Source organism: Eurytemora carolleeae, unplaced genomic scaffold (genome assembly GCF_000591075.1).
Source record: "Eurytemora carolleeae unplaced genomic scaffold, Eaff_2.0 scaffold153, whole genome shotgun sequence".
Taxonomy (NCBI): Eukaryota; Metazoa; Arthropoda; class Copepoda; order Calanoida; family Temoridae; genus Eurytemora; species Eurytemora carolleeae.
The window spans coordinates 252697-267742 of NW_019396203.1; the positions used below are offsets into that span (position 1 = coordinate 252697).

The window sequence follows — 15046 nt, forward strand, 5'->3', positions numbered from 1 at the left end:
ATGCGCGTAACTCCTTTGGGCCTCTGCCTCCGGGTTATTGTAAAAGGAAAACCCCTGAGTCTTGAAAAGACGACATCTGTACTGTTAATTAATGTATGCATTTTGTAGACTCAGTGCAACTTAATTCTTAATTCCTTGTATCATCAACATTTTAGTTTTGAGTCAGCATTTCCTATTGACACTGTATAGTACTCACTCTTCTTATCAAGGCAGTAAAGGAATTAAGTAGTAATATAAAGATTCTGAATGAAGGCTAATCTTGAACGGAATGGTCGTCTTTTTAAAATTGAAAAAAAAAATATCTAATCTTTTTAGTTTTTATCAAATGTCAGCGAAATCAATGACTACCTGCGAAGTCTCAATGTGTTAAGCTTTTTACTCAACGATAATTAATAGTTTAATTAACTTCTTGCGATTTAATTGAGTATTACCAAAGTTCCGAATTTTACGGTATTACGGTAAATAATCTGGGCGGCATCTAGCTTTAAGGTTTACTCTAGGGTTGGGGTAAACATGATGTTTCACGCCGGGTTAATACAATTTTACACTCACGCTTACTTATATACTTGTTTTAAAATCCTAGATTTTATTTTGAATTTTCTTATCCTTTAATTATTAATCGAGCTATATTAGTTGTTGTATTGCAAGCATTTTACTTTCTGCGACGTTTAAAAATTGTAGAGATTTTTTTGTTTATAGATTATAGATGTTATTTTTTATTTTTTATTTCTTTGTGCACTCTTTTGAAGAAATAAGTTTTTTTATTTAGTTATTTTTTGCAAAACCCAAAAAACATGATTGATAATGTTTTGACTGTAAACTACGATTTGCAGAGGATTTTTGAAAATCATAAGTGTTGCATATTTTTAAGTTTACTCTTAATATTTCAGATCTATGAGGGTATAGAATGTCGGGATGGGGTCCGATCAAGGATCGGGATAGAATAGGAATTGCTATTTATAACTATCTGGTGAGGCATTGTGTTATTAATAATTAATTGAAGTGCCCGGCGTTGCCCGTGGAATTTTTTAAATCAAATTTTTTAAAAATCCATGTTTAGAGACAGAAGAATAATTATCTAGGTTTAAATTGGGGATAAGGTTCAAATATGTTTAAATTTGATTTGATTTGATTTGATTTGATTTGATTTGATTTGATTTGATTTGATTTGATTTGATTTGATTTGATTTGATTTGATTTGATTTGATTTGACTTGACTTGACTTGATTTGATTTGATTTGATTTGATTTGATTTCTGACTGGCTAAATTATTATTTATATTATTTTAAATATTTCTTTTCTCTAACGCTTATTTTTCTCATTAATTTTGATTAATTGCCTTTTTATATTTAAAAAATCATTTATTTTACCCAATATGTATAATATATTATTTTTAAAGATCGGTAAACAATGTTTCTTTTTCCCAGGATTGGTATTTCGGCGGACTAGTCCGGAATACCGGTATCCGGGGTATAGTTCCGAAGGTGTATATCCGAACCCTGGAACTAGACCGGGGTTCAGGAGGAGCTGTTGTCCTGGAAGCAACAGCTATGCTAAGGTTGGTGTAGATGGAAATATCTCATATTTTAAATGGACTGTTCAGTTTGTTTTCAGTGACCCTTCAAATAAAAACTTTTGAAAAGTTCCGCAATGTAATGGATAGCATCGATCAGAGATTGGAGTTTTAGATGGACAGGATAAGTTAAACTTATTCTCTCCTTGCATGAATATTAACCAATCTCTCATTGATCAAATTTCTGACCCTGTTTGAATTTCTTGACCAATGAGTGATCACTGAACAGTTGGTATTCCTTTGGAGAGAGAGTAAATTTAACCTGTTCCAATCATTCGAAATGTATCATTTCTGTCTGTTTTCAACAGTGCTTAGGATCCATTTAATTTTGATGCGGAGCCGGATCCTGGATCCGCACTGGAAAAAATGGATCCGGATCCAGGTCATTTCGTTAAGATTTACTGAATTTTTTTAATAAAAAATTATTTTAAAATCTCAATATTCAGCAAGAATAAAAACGAAGATATCGTTTCTTTTATAATAGAACTTGGTTAATAGTTCTTTAAGGCTTAAAATTTGTCTGTGAAGCAGAGTATAACTAAGCTGTGAAAAGACTGAAACGAATAAAAAAAAAATCAGATCAAGCTTTTTGTGAAAAAGGTGTATAAAACAAAAGCATAAAATATATCCAATGAAACTAAAATATCTTTTTAGTTATTGTTTTACTTAGGGAGTGGGGTAGAATGCTGCGTAATATCTACGTTCAGCGAGACAAGAAGATTTTTCAAGATATTAAACATTTTGCAGATATCATTACTGATCAGATAGGGTTCAGGTTAGTTACTTTTACACATTTTGCAGGTATCATTACTGATCAGATAGGGTTCAGGTTAGTTACAGGGTGGCTAAAATGTACGGATTGTTTATTTTTAACCCTAAAATTGTACGGATTGTACGGATTTGTTTTCAAATTGTACGGATTGTACGGATTTTTATCCTGGAAAATACACCGTTTTTTTTATTTTCACTCATTTCAGCAAATTTTTCATGAAAATTTAAAAAAAAATTCTCGTCAAAATGAAGTTAGTTTAACTTATTTTCTGCATTCTAAATAATATTAGATTGATTAATGTTTCAATTGATAATCAAAATTCATTCATAATTTTCGAGATATGCCCAAGAAGTGTTTATTTGAGAATATGTTCCATAAGTACTTATTTGATTATATCATGTATCCAGTATCCAGTATCATGCACCTAGTATCATGTACCCAGTATTTAGTTTGTATATAATATATATGTATGAAGCCAATTTTTTACAGATTGATTCTTGCTGAAGAAGTTTAAACCCTCTTACATGAACTGAACACAAAGGACAATGAATGAAAAATTGAATTTTAATGTTTTTTTTCAACAATGGGATTTTTTTCGAAAATTGTACTGATTGTACAGATTTTTTAAAAAAATGTACGGATTTTTAAAAAAATGTACGGATTGGTTTAAAAAAGTACGGATTTTTTTTAAAAAATTGTACGGATTGTACGGATTTTTTCGAAAATTGTACGGATTGTACGGATTTCCTCTGAAAATGTACGGATTTTTGTACGGATTTGTTCAAAAAAGTTTTGGCCACCCTGTAGTTACTGTTAATAAACAGTTTATAGATACTGTTCATAAAATGTTGTTACAGATCAGACAGGGTTCAAATTAAATAAAGAATCTTGCATTACTATTTATTTTAAATATGTTTAGGGCAAGTTTAATCTGTGGAAAACTGCCGGCTGAGGAGGTGAGAGATTTAAAAACAAAACTAACAACACAGATGGATTTGTTAAACCACGTGCTTCAACTAGATCTAGTTGTCAGGTCAGCCATCTTAAATAATAAAAAATAATTTGGAATAAAAAACTCAAAAAAAGATTCTCATAATGATATTTTTAATTTCTTAACATGCTGCTTAAGCTGCAGCAATCCACGAATTAAGTTTTTTCGGTGCAGTTTGTAAAGTAAAACCTTACGTTCCTGGTTTTAAGGATTTTTTCTTTATTTTTTAGTCATGTTGGGATTGCGATGTAGTCATAAGGCGTCCCTTAAAGTCTAATTGATTGATTGATTTCACATCTTTTTAACAGGGATGCCGAGGGTAATATTCTTAACCCTGAAAAGACTTCCGCCGTTGAACTCTTCAGACAGCATAACCTCTCCTCAGAGAGAAGAACCAAGTACAACTCAAACTCCTCCTCTAAATCCAACTCCTACATGCTACTTCTCTCCGTGAAGAACTTCACCTGGAAGAGATCCGAGGATATGGAGCTGTACATATCTGTGTACATGACTGGAGGAAGTACTGCAGAACAAAAAGCGCCCAGGTAAAAATCTAAAATTATTAATTTTTAAAAAAGTTAACGTTTAGAATTCATATTATAAGGAATGTCGTTATATCGTTATCCAAGTATCATCATGTAAACTGAAAATTGACAAAAGCTTAGAAAATTACCGCGTATTTCATGTCGCTTTACAAATTCATGGGCCACCTTAAAATGTTTAAAGTTGTGGTAGATTTTTAGTTCTACCGATCTCGGGAAGTATCAACCTAACACTATGTTCCCTATTTAGACCGTTGTGTGAGAACTATGTTATTAAATGGACACGGCAAGGGATGGCCAAGGATCTAGATCAGCTCAACAATTTTAGGGTAGGAAAATTGTATAATTATCACAAGATATGGAATAAATTTATGAATGCGTTGTTTAACTTCGTTTATCATTGGAAGGGATATAACCAGTGCCTAGAATCCATTTAATTACTATGCGGATTGTGGATCCGGATCTGGGATCCGCCATGGAAATAAAATAGATCCGGATCAAGGTCATTAACGATGAACATCTATCAGAAGTTATGGGGGTTTTTAATCAAAGGATATTTTCAAATTTTTTTCCTCTTTTTTCGCTTTTTTTCATGCTTTATTATTATTAATCGTTTACAGTTCAGATTTGGGTTTTGAGAGCCAAAATTTATTTTTTTAGTTTTTTGTTAAATTTTGCCCCTTGGATCTGGAATCCGGATCCAGGAAGCCAAAATGTTGCGGATCCAACAAATCAAGATCCTAAGCACTGTATATAACTCCTTGGATTGTATGGAAAACCGTTTGGTTCCTTGTTAACCATTGATTGCTTTCTTGTTCAGGTCGTGTTTACAGATCTGAGTAAGAAGGATGTGTCCGGCCAAGAAGGACGGATCTGGTTGGTTTGTAATGTTATAGGAGATGGGAACTACCAGGCTCTAGCCTCAGAATTCCAGATAAACAAATCTTTCTCTCGGAACGACATCACTATGAAGTCCAGCTTGAGCTTCAGGAAGCCCTTGGGGGTAGCAGCGACCGAGGTGACGGACTACTTCAACCAGACAAACAAGAATATAAACGGCGGAGATAAGGAGTTTATGATACCGTTCCTACCCAGTGGTTCAGATGCAGAAACCCTGGAGAACACATTCAAGAAACTAACCTCAGAGAAGCGGGAAGGGTTAAAAGCTCAAGGACCCGGGCTCTGGGTGTCCCTCAAGGTTCTCCAAGGGGACCTCACCTCTATGCAAGAGGGGAGTAAGAGTCATCTTGTGGTAGGACGACCCTGTATAGCGCGTAAGATCGGGTTTCCAGAACTCATTCTTCCCAACGATGTGAGAAACGATCTTTACGTGAATATATACGCCGGAGAACTTTCTAGACTAAGTAAATCAGCAGATAGAAATGTTGAGGTACGTTAAATAATATTTAATGTATAGCTTAAGAATTTAAGGAATTGAATATTCGTGACTCAATCCCCCCCCCCCTTATTCTCATGTATATAGAATATAGATGTATTACCCCCCCCCCTATTCTCATATATATAGTTGTATTACCCCCCCCCCTTGCACCACACTCCACTCCCCCTCTATCGGTCCCCTTTAAATAACGTTCGCTGACGGTCAGTTTAGATTGTAAAGCTAAACATACAATTCAGCGTTCAGTTGTGTGTTACTGCTCGCCATTCAGAATTCGGTGTTCATATACAATACATATACAAATACAACACAATGGGACTGTTTATAAATTCAAGGTGGACTTGACACGGAATAATAATTTACTAAAAACTTTTTTCTTATATGAGCAGTATTTACTTCATTTTTTATGTGACAGTTCTACGTGATTACAGACTCGTCTCTAATACGGTTTTGTTATGTATAAGCACTGGATCTACGACTCTCAATCTACAGACAGATTTAATTTTATTTAGTTCTCTTCAGTGACGTTCGTTCATGTATACAACAATGAAAACAATATCTGTTACTCCTTATTGGATTTTGACCAGACAAACTAAATAATGAAGAACGCCGACAGATATAACCTCAAATTGGTTTTTGACGTAATTTTCAAGTGACCGTCATTTAAAGAGTTTAATGCCCGTTTAATAACAGTGCTTAAGATCCATTAAATTTTTATGCGGATCCGCACTGGATTAAAATGAATCCGGATCCAGGTCGTTTCTTTAAGATTTACTGTTCTTTTTTAACAAAGCAGAATTTTCAAATTTGTTGTCTTATTTTTTCGCTTATTTTTATGCTAAAACTTTGGATTTGGGTTTAGAGAGTAAAAAAAAATTAAGTTTTTGGTTAATATTTTGCCCCTTGGATCCGCTTATTTTTGCGGATCCGGATCCAGGAACCCAAAATCTTACTGATCAAACGGTTCCGGATTCTAACCACTGATTTAAACCTTTATCCAAGCAAAAACTAGAAAAATATCTTCGTTTTTTTAATTTTTTTTGGAGTTTAATTCTATTACTTTTCTTTTTGTTTCTGCTGCATAAATCCGCAATTATTTTAAGATACCGTTGTGAATCAAACATTCCCCTCTTTAATCTAAGGGTCAGGGTAAGGGTTGACGTCACGTCGACAGTACCCAATGAGGTTATAGTGTATAGAGTGATGATGTACGCTAATTCTTTACTAATTTTATTGACCAGGAACTATACCGAGAGCGTACTGCATATTTGTTGATTATAAGTTGATTCTGGCCAAGGTTATAATGCAAGGAAAGCTAATTTCAGTTGCGTATACTCTGCGTACATAATGAAACCAGTTCTCTCTGGGCGGAATTTGTAAATAAGGAAAAATGTATCCGTATGACCAGAATATTTCATTGATTTTTATGTGAAAAATGGATCCCATTCTCATGACAAGCTTCGACACCCGTCTTGTGTTTACATTATCGCCCAGAGACAGTACACTGCAGTAAAAAATATGCGTACACCTCTGAAATAATTTTCCTTGCATTATACCCTTGATTCTGGCCTAACCTGTAGTATATCGATATATTAGTAAACAATTGTAAGTGTACAGTACAGCTAACTGAGCACCAGGTAGAGAACTATCATCCCCCTGACAGTACCTCGAAAGGCCCTTGGAGAAATTATAAATTCATATTTGATTTCCAGGTTGTGATTGAAGCTGTAGATGAAGCAGGATACGTTCTTCCTGAAGCTGTGAGTTCTGGAGGTAGTTCTCCGTTATCACAGGAGTTCTCTACAGGTTTATTATTTTAAATTTTAAATTTTGAAATTAAAAAGTTTTTCCGTCACAGCAGGGGTGAATATTTTTCAGATTTGATTTGACTTTTGATGATTGGGGTGGGGGGGAAATTATTAATTGGACATTAAAAGTCAGTTTTTTTTCCTTAGATACTTTCTACCCAAAATTTCGTTCATTTTTCTCGAAAAATCATCCTCCCCCCTCTGAAAAACTATTTTTAAGGGTAAATGAAATAATTTTTGGGGTTGAAAGTATCAAAAAGAATGAAAAAAAAAACTTGCCTTTTAATGTCCAATTTTTCGTATTTTTTCCCCCCAAATCATCAAAAATCAAGAATCAAATATTCATCCCTGTTCAATCATGAACTTGAAAAGAATTAAGTTAATTCTGAATTTGTAATCAATAAATTTCTCAGTTTAGAGAGATTGAATTAATATTGTTCTGCTTCAGTTGTATACTACCACGAGGGTAAACCCCGATGGAACGAGGTGGTTCGTGTTCTAGTTCCTGTCGAGCAATACAACCAGGTTCATCTCAGGTTCACCTTCAAGCACAGATCCAGGAACGAGGCCAAGGAGAAGCAGGGTCCGGCTCCCTGGGCACTAGCCTACCTCAAACTAGTAAACGATTCTAACGGAACAACGTTGAAGGACGGATACCACGATCTCCTTGTGTATAGGATAGACAAGAAGTTTGATATGAATAATCCAACCTACCTAGACCTTCCAAGCCTCAAGACATCACAATCGCACAAGGTGAAGTTCCAACCTTACAATAACTTCCTCACGCTGATCACTAAAGACGTGTTGACAGTATACACCACCTTGTGTTCTACTAAACTAACACAGAATATTGGACTTCTCTCCCTTCTCAAGTGGAGAAGCGAACCGGAGAACCTGAAGCACAACCTTACAATGTTCACTAAGGAGGTTAAGGCCGAGGAGGTGGTCAAATTTCTCCCAGATGTTCTGGACGCTCTCTTTTCCATACTCATGGAGAACAGTGACAGTGAGCTGTATGATAACCTTGTGTTCGAGGCTCTTATTGCAGTCATTGAAATGGTAACAGGAGACAAGTTTAAACAGTTTATTCCTGTGTTGGAGGTGTACATCAACGAGAACTACTCGGCTACCCTGGCCTACAACAAACTCCTGGTTGTCTTCAAGGACTATGTCGAGGCTGCAACTGGAAACCGGAACGGGTCGCTACCGACCTCGGTTCTGGAAATAAAGAGAAAAACTGAGAAATTGGCTCAAGCAACTAACTCCCTTCAGTTCTTGTTCAAGTTTGTCGTTAGATCTAGAATGTTGTTCTCCGCTCTTAACGGAGGAAAAGGAGCTGAACCTTTCGAATCTATGCTTCGGGAGGTTTTGTTATCACTTGTTAAACTTATGTTCGGAAGTCAGCCTGAAATACAGAGAATACAAGAGTCTTGTCTCCGTCATATAGTTTTAGCAGTTCCTGATCTGATTCAGGTGTTCCCTAGACGAAACCTTGCAGAGATATTAATGAAAATGATCAGTTCCCTGCCTATAGGACAACTCTCAGAACAGAAGCTAGCAACCCTTCAGGACCTGGTTCATAGTCAACTATTCCTACACTCCGACTGCCGCCAGGTTATCCTTCCTGTTCTTTGCTCTGGGATTGATGTAGTTCTGACTAAACCCGGAGCTACCTTTGCTCTAACAGCTACTCAAGCTCTTGGAGATTGTCTGGATAAACTGAATAATACTGAGGAGTTTCAGACTAATGCCGAGGATATTAACACCATAATTAACTATTTATTAAGAACTGTGATCCAATGTGTAGCAAACAGGACCCAGAGTGACGTAAATGCTCCATCTATTGTGACAAATATGATCTCAATCTTTAGGTTGATGTCGTCTTCGCATTTCTCCTGCTACATCCAAGGGTTCGAACCTGACTCCGAGGCTGGTCGACAGAACCTGCTGGATTTTGTAATGGAGGTTCTTCTCATGTTCAAGGATTTAATCAAACACAACATCTATCCGAAGGACTGGGCGGAGATGACAATGCTGATGAACTCAGTGGTTCTCAATGCACTCAGACAACTCTCACATACAATCAGAGACTTTTTCTCCATCTATTTTGAAAATGACGCGTGGAACAATTTCTTCGAATGTTCAATCTCGTTTCTAACCCAGCCGAGCCTCCAGGTCGAGGAGTTCTCCCAGATGAAGAGAGCCAAGATCCTGTCCACCTACGGTGACATGAGGAAACAGATGGGTCTGGAGATTAAAACTATGTGGTTTAATCTTGGTCAGCACAAACATAAGTTTATACCAAGCATGGTTGGAAACTTCCTGGAGATGACTCTGATCCCTGATATAGATCTTAGGAACGCAACTATTCCGATCTTCTTCGACATGATGCAGTGTGAGTTCTACTCTGGTGGATCTAGAAACGGATCAAGGATCTCCCTAAACAACCTTCCTGCAGAGGAGAGATCGTCACATAAAGGAAACTTTAAGGATTTTGAGAACGAGATGATTAGTCAGCTTGATCATATGGTGATGGAGGGGGGGAAGGGGGACGGAATGTACAAGGATAAGTTCAGGGATATCTTGATGAACCAGTGTGAGCAGCACATGGCCCTGAAGGAGCTAGGCACCCAGTTTGTCCAGACTCTAACCCGTCTGATGGAGTTATTGTTGGAGTACCGAAGTATACGGCAGGAGGAGAGCCGGGACAACCAGATGTCCTGTATCGTAAACCTCCTGGAGTTCTACAACGAGCACAAGAGAGAGGAGATGTTTATCCGACATCTCAAGAAACTCTACGATCTCCACATGGAGTGTGAGAACTGGGCTGAGGCAGCGTTTACTCTGGAGAAACAAACCACAATGCTCCGATGGACAGAGGAGACACTGAACCCAAGACTATGGCACGCCAGGTACATATCCAAACTTATTTAACCTAAACCTCATTAAATAAAAGTTTTTATATCACGTACAATCCTATTTCAGTTTATAAAAGGGGTTGTCAACTTTATTGAATGTGACCTTACTATTGTAGAGCGTCATAAATAACTGAAATTTTAAACCATGAGTAACTATAGCGGAAAAATAGTCCTTTTTGATTTTCAGAAAAAAAAAACAAATGTATCTTGGGATTGATAATTAAATTCGAAGTGTAGAAACCTTAAATTAGATTTTATAATTTTAGATCCTTCCTAATCATATTCAATTCCTTTAGATATAGTGACTGTAAGATCCACCGTGATTTGAAGATTGCTCTGTATGTCGAGATGATAGATTTGTTTGACCGTGGGCAAATGTGGGAGCGTGCACTTGAATTTAGTCGACAACTTGCGCATCAATATGAGGAGGAAATTGTAGATTTCTACGAAATGGCTAAGTTGAGGACCCAGGAGGCCGGTTTCTACGACAATATCATGACAAGGTTGAGACCGGAGCCGGAGTACTTCAGGGTTGCGTTCTACGGACGGAGCTTTCCTGCTTTCCTTCAAAACAAGGTGTTTGTCTACCGTGGGAAAGGATTTGAACGCTTGCCCGAGTTTCAATCCAGGATCTTGGATCAGTTCCCTACAGCGGAGCTGATGACTAAACTATCAGCGCCTACGGATCGAGAAATGGATCAGCCCGGTCAGCTGATCCAGGTGAATAAGGTTGAACCTATTCTCCATGTACCGAAACGTCTGCACGGTAAAACAGTTGATCAGCAGATAATCAACTATTACAAGGTGAACGAGGTGAGTCAGTTTATGTATTCCCGACCGTTTAAACGATCTACCGGTGGGTCCGAGGATGAGAACGAGTTTGCTTCTTTATGGATTGAACGAACTATTCTCAACACATCCCACCAACTTCCGGGTATTCTGCGCTGGTTTCCCGTTGTGAACCTTGAAGTGTTTGAACTCTCTCCTCTGGAGAATGCAATAGAAACCATGCAGAATATTAATAGAGATTTAAGAACTCTGCTTCAAGAACATGTTCTCAGCAACTCTCCAGTTCCACTTAAACCCTTGAGCATGAAACTAAACGGGATTATTGACGCTGCTGTTATGGGAGGAACTGCAATGTATGAAAGAGCCTTCTTCTCAGATGAGTTCCGGTCCTCGAACCCGGAGCAGAGAGAACAGTTGGTTGTTCTAGAGAACCTAATGGCGGAGCAAATTCCACTCCTGGAAATAGGAATCAAAATACACGATGAGAAGAAACCAGATGAGCTGAAACCTCTCCATGAGCGTTTAACCCTCATGTTTGGACAAATGAAAGAGCATGTTGAGTCTAAATACGGACAAAGATCCGTCGGACCGGAGTTTAAGTTTAGAAATCCTCGTCGACACTCTGCCAGTCGAGGTTCAACCTCGGGGGTCTCATCTTGGACAACATCAACACGTCCCAACCTGGAGACAAGGATCAGTGATAAAAGCGACGGGGACGCAACCCCTGTCACCAAGTCTAAATCGAACCTGATGGCAAACTTGAAAATGAATCGGAAAAGATCTCGAGCAAGCGAGGATAGGAACTCAACACCTAGACCTAACAATATAAGGTAAGGAAGAGATACAAAAATATAATTGATTTTATTTTCACAGATTGGATTGTACATTACCTGTAAGAAAATTAATATTTTTTGATGTTATTATATTATTTTTAGGCCCATCCCGGAGAATGAAAATATGGGGTCTACCCTTCGTATTCACTCTCGTAGCTCCGTCACTATCCCGGAGCTTGTTCGTCCTTCCAGTCCGGCTCAATCGAACCGGGACTCCATGATATCCGCCAGTTCCGCCGGAAGTGACTCCGCCCCTCCAGTTCCGCCCAAATATTCTATAGGCAGGCACAGCTACCAGGAATAATTAGTTGTTATATATGGGGGGGGGGGGGGAGAGATTTAGTTTGTATTTAAAAGTTTTAATAATTTTAGATTCTGAGGAAAGAATTTTTCTTATATTTTAGTAAAGGAATCTTATTCTATGTAAGATTTCCTGAAGTTGGCTATTGAATTTATTTCTATCTTAGTAAATTTTACTTCATCGCTCAAATTTCATTTTATTTTTTTATAAAGGGAAGTATTAAAATTGTCCCACGCCCATTTTTTTGTTAAATGCAATGAAGAGAGTTCTATAAAGCGCTATGAAAATAATAACCTTGTGAAAAAAGGTGAAAAAATAGTTTTTTGTTCGAATTACAAATAATTGCCCTTAAAGTCGGTCGCGGTAACTGTTTGATTTAGGACTTTCCCGTGTTAATTAGAAATTCTTGTTATGTATATCTATATATATATAAAGTTGTAATCTTTGTTTTCCTGTCTGTCTGTTTGTTAGTGTGTCAGGTCATAACTTGGGAACCCATGGGCCGATTTGCTTAAAATTTTGATAGGCCCCCAGCTGGAAAATTTCTCTCGATCGGAATTCCGATTTCTGACTTGAGGAATTCCGGCGTAGGAATGAAATCGCTCCGATTTTCCATTCCGATCTGTTCCGATCGTACATGAAGCGGAGATCGATAGCGCAAACANTTGAGGGTTGAAGTTGAAGATTGATGATTAATGCTAATCAGCTAAATCATGGAAAATTCTTTATTATTATACATAAAGAGCATTCCATGACTTAAAAAATTTCGCAATTGTTATAAAGGTCATGCAGATCTCATCATGTAGAAACTTTCTGAACAAATTGAGCAGCGTGCTTACACCTTGAAGAAATGAATTAAACTGGCTAAGATTTGACAAATGAGCGCGCTTTTCAGCGGGCCCTCGTTTTTTATCATCCTTTTTGATTTTATATCGGAAGAAAAAGTTTGTCTTTTCATCCTCAAAGTTCTTCAGACGGACTGATAAATTAGTTTTGATCCGACGATGGAGTCAAACTTCGACAGCAAACAATTGCGGACTAAAAAAAGACAGCTTTTAATCATCCGATGCCGGAGCTCCACAAAAAGACATTTGCGGATGAAAAAAAGAGTTCCGATCACAGTAGAAAATAAGAAAACGGTGGAAAGAAAAAATAATTTTCTAGCTGGGGGGGAACTCGGGAGACCCACGGAAATATTCTTAGCTTGGTTTTAAGATTCTAAGTTGAGTGGGTCGACTTTAATAGCGAAAATTTAGTTTCCAGTAAAATCGTTCAAGCGCGGGTAAACGGTGGGAGTAACTTTGAGAAACCTGGGCACCGCTGGGTTCCCAAGCTAGTTGTTTATATTGTGTATATGTGTGAATTTTTTTCCGATATTTTCATGGTTAGGGTCAAACATGTTCTCTGTTAGAACCTGAAATTTAATTTGAGTCGGGAACTCTTGTATTGTGGATATCGAGAACAATGCTTCATCTAGATCTTTTGTTAATCTGCAGATTAATTGAATATTTATTCGTTGTCCTCAGTGTAATTGTACACTGAATGAAAAGATTAAGCATTGATCCTCAAATTAAAGTGTCCATTGTGGATATGAGGATCAAGGGATTGGGATAATGAGTATCCAACACACAAGTTGCCAGCTCTGAATTAATACTGCACAGTAAGTACCGGAATACATAATTCAAGACTGCACCATCTATTAAATATTTTATAGAGATGTTACATTCTTAAACTTTCTCTTTATATTTTTTTAATTCTGGGAATTTATATTTGTATGTTAATGTTCTGTCCTGAAAATGAGAGATTGGGCTCCTAATACCTAATTTAAGAAAAATACCTTATTATTCAGCATAAATCAAAAGACATAACTGTAAATTTAAATCAGATTTTTAGCCTTTCTCTGCTCATTCAGCTCTGCATAAAATCTTTCAAAAAGCTGAAAATAGTCCTCTCTCTTGCTCTAGCTCTCTCTGGGTTTGAATATTAAACTAATATTTGTTGTTTACTAACTGGTTGTATGTGTCCAGGAAGCTCACCCCTCCCGTCACGGTTCCTTAATATAACTGAGGAGTCGTATTCATCCCTTCAGGATTCAATACTCTCAAACCAATCCCTTCTTGAGAACCTGTCTCTTGAACCACGTCCTCCACCCCATTCACACAACAAAACCTCTCCGCCCAACCACATCATGAGCTCAAAGAAGAAGCCCGCCCCTCCACCTCCGGTGACCACGCCCCCAACCCCGCCTAAAAAGGCTCCTTTAAGGCTTCCAGTTCATAATTTATAGATGTTTAACTTCCTAGCAATAATTAATGAATTTGTGAAATTTTCTAAATGTTGTGAATGTTATCGTTTCCCGGGGGGGAAGCTTTAATTGGTGAAACCAAAGAAAGAAAAAATATAATATTTTGCAATGTCGGTTAGTATAGGAGTGCAATAATATTTGTGATCAAGATGAATTAAATCGATTTTCTTACACAGAAACCAAAATCAATATTTTGCTAGTCAACTCTCTGCTCTTGTTAATTTGTATCTTGTTCTTGTTCTTGTCCTTTTTTTGTTTATTTGCTTAAATGTATAAGTGCCAAGTTTGGAAACGCTTTGATTGTTACTTGTTAAAATATAATCAATGCCAAAGGCACAAAATATTTTAATATTTATGAAAAATGCAACCACCCTTTCTTTATGAGGAACAAAAGGAACAGAGTATTATGAATACTCTTTTTCAAATATTCTTAAAGAGTATTTAGGCTACAAAGCTTCTAAATTTTTTTCTTAACGCAGACTTTCAAATTTTACATATGCCAATTTTGAACTTGCCATTTTTTTTAATTCTATAGATTGAAGACATATATCCAAAACAATTTGATTTTTTGTGATTTTTTGCATTTAGATTTTTAGAAATGCATTTAAAAATTTCATTTTTGATAAAATTTAAAATTTAGATTTATTTCCTAAAGTATTTTATTAAGGGCTTGCTTATTTTCAATATCCTATGTAAATGTTTAAAAGATGTAAATGTGTTTTGTTTATTTCGTTAAAACAATTATTTACTTAATCGTCATAATAACGTAAATTTCAAATAAAAGTTGTAGCATTTTCATAAGAAGAAATTAAATTCAG

General features: G+C 36.7%; 1 protein-coding gene across 1 annotated transcript; it reads left to right on the forward strand.

Annotated features, from left to right (window-relative positions):
* The first annotated feature begins 907 nt into the window (after positions 1-907).
* LOC111698005 (dedicator of cytokinesis protein 1) lies at positions 908-14789 on the forward strand. The gene is made up of 12 exons (XM_023468213.1): positions 908-970; positions 1428-1558; positions 2244-2348; positions 3265-3378; positions 3645-3881; positions 4129-4207; positions 4699-5268; positions 6987-7080; positions 7531-9994; positions 10297-11619; positions 11725-11903; positions 13951-14789. Exons 1-12 carry the CDS (start codon positions 908-910, stop codon positions 14208-14210), a joined length of 5619 nt encoding a protein of 1872 aa, XP_023323981.1. The 3' UTR covers positions 14211-14789.
* The last annotated feature ends 257 nt before the right edge of the window (positions 14790-15046 follow it).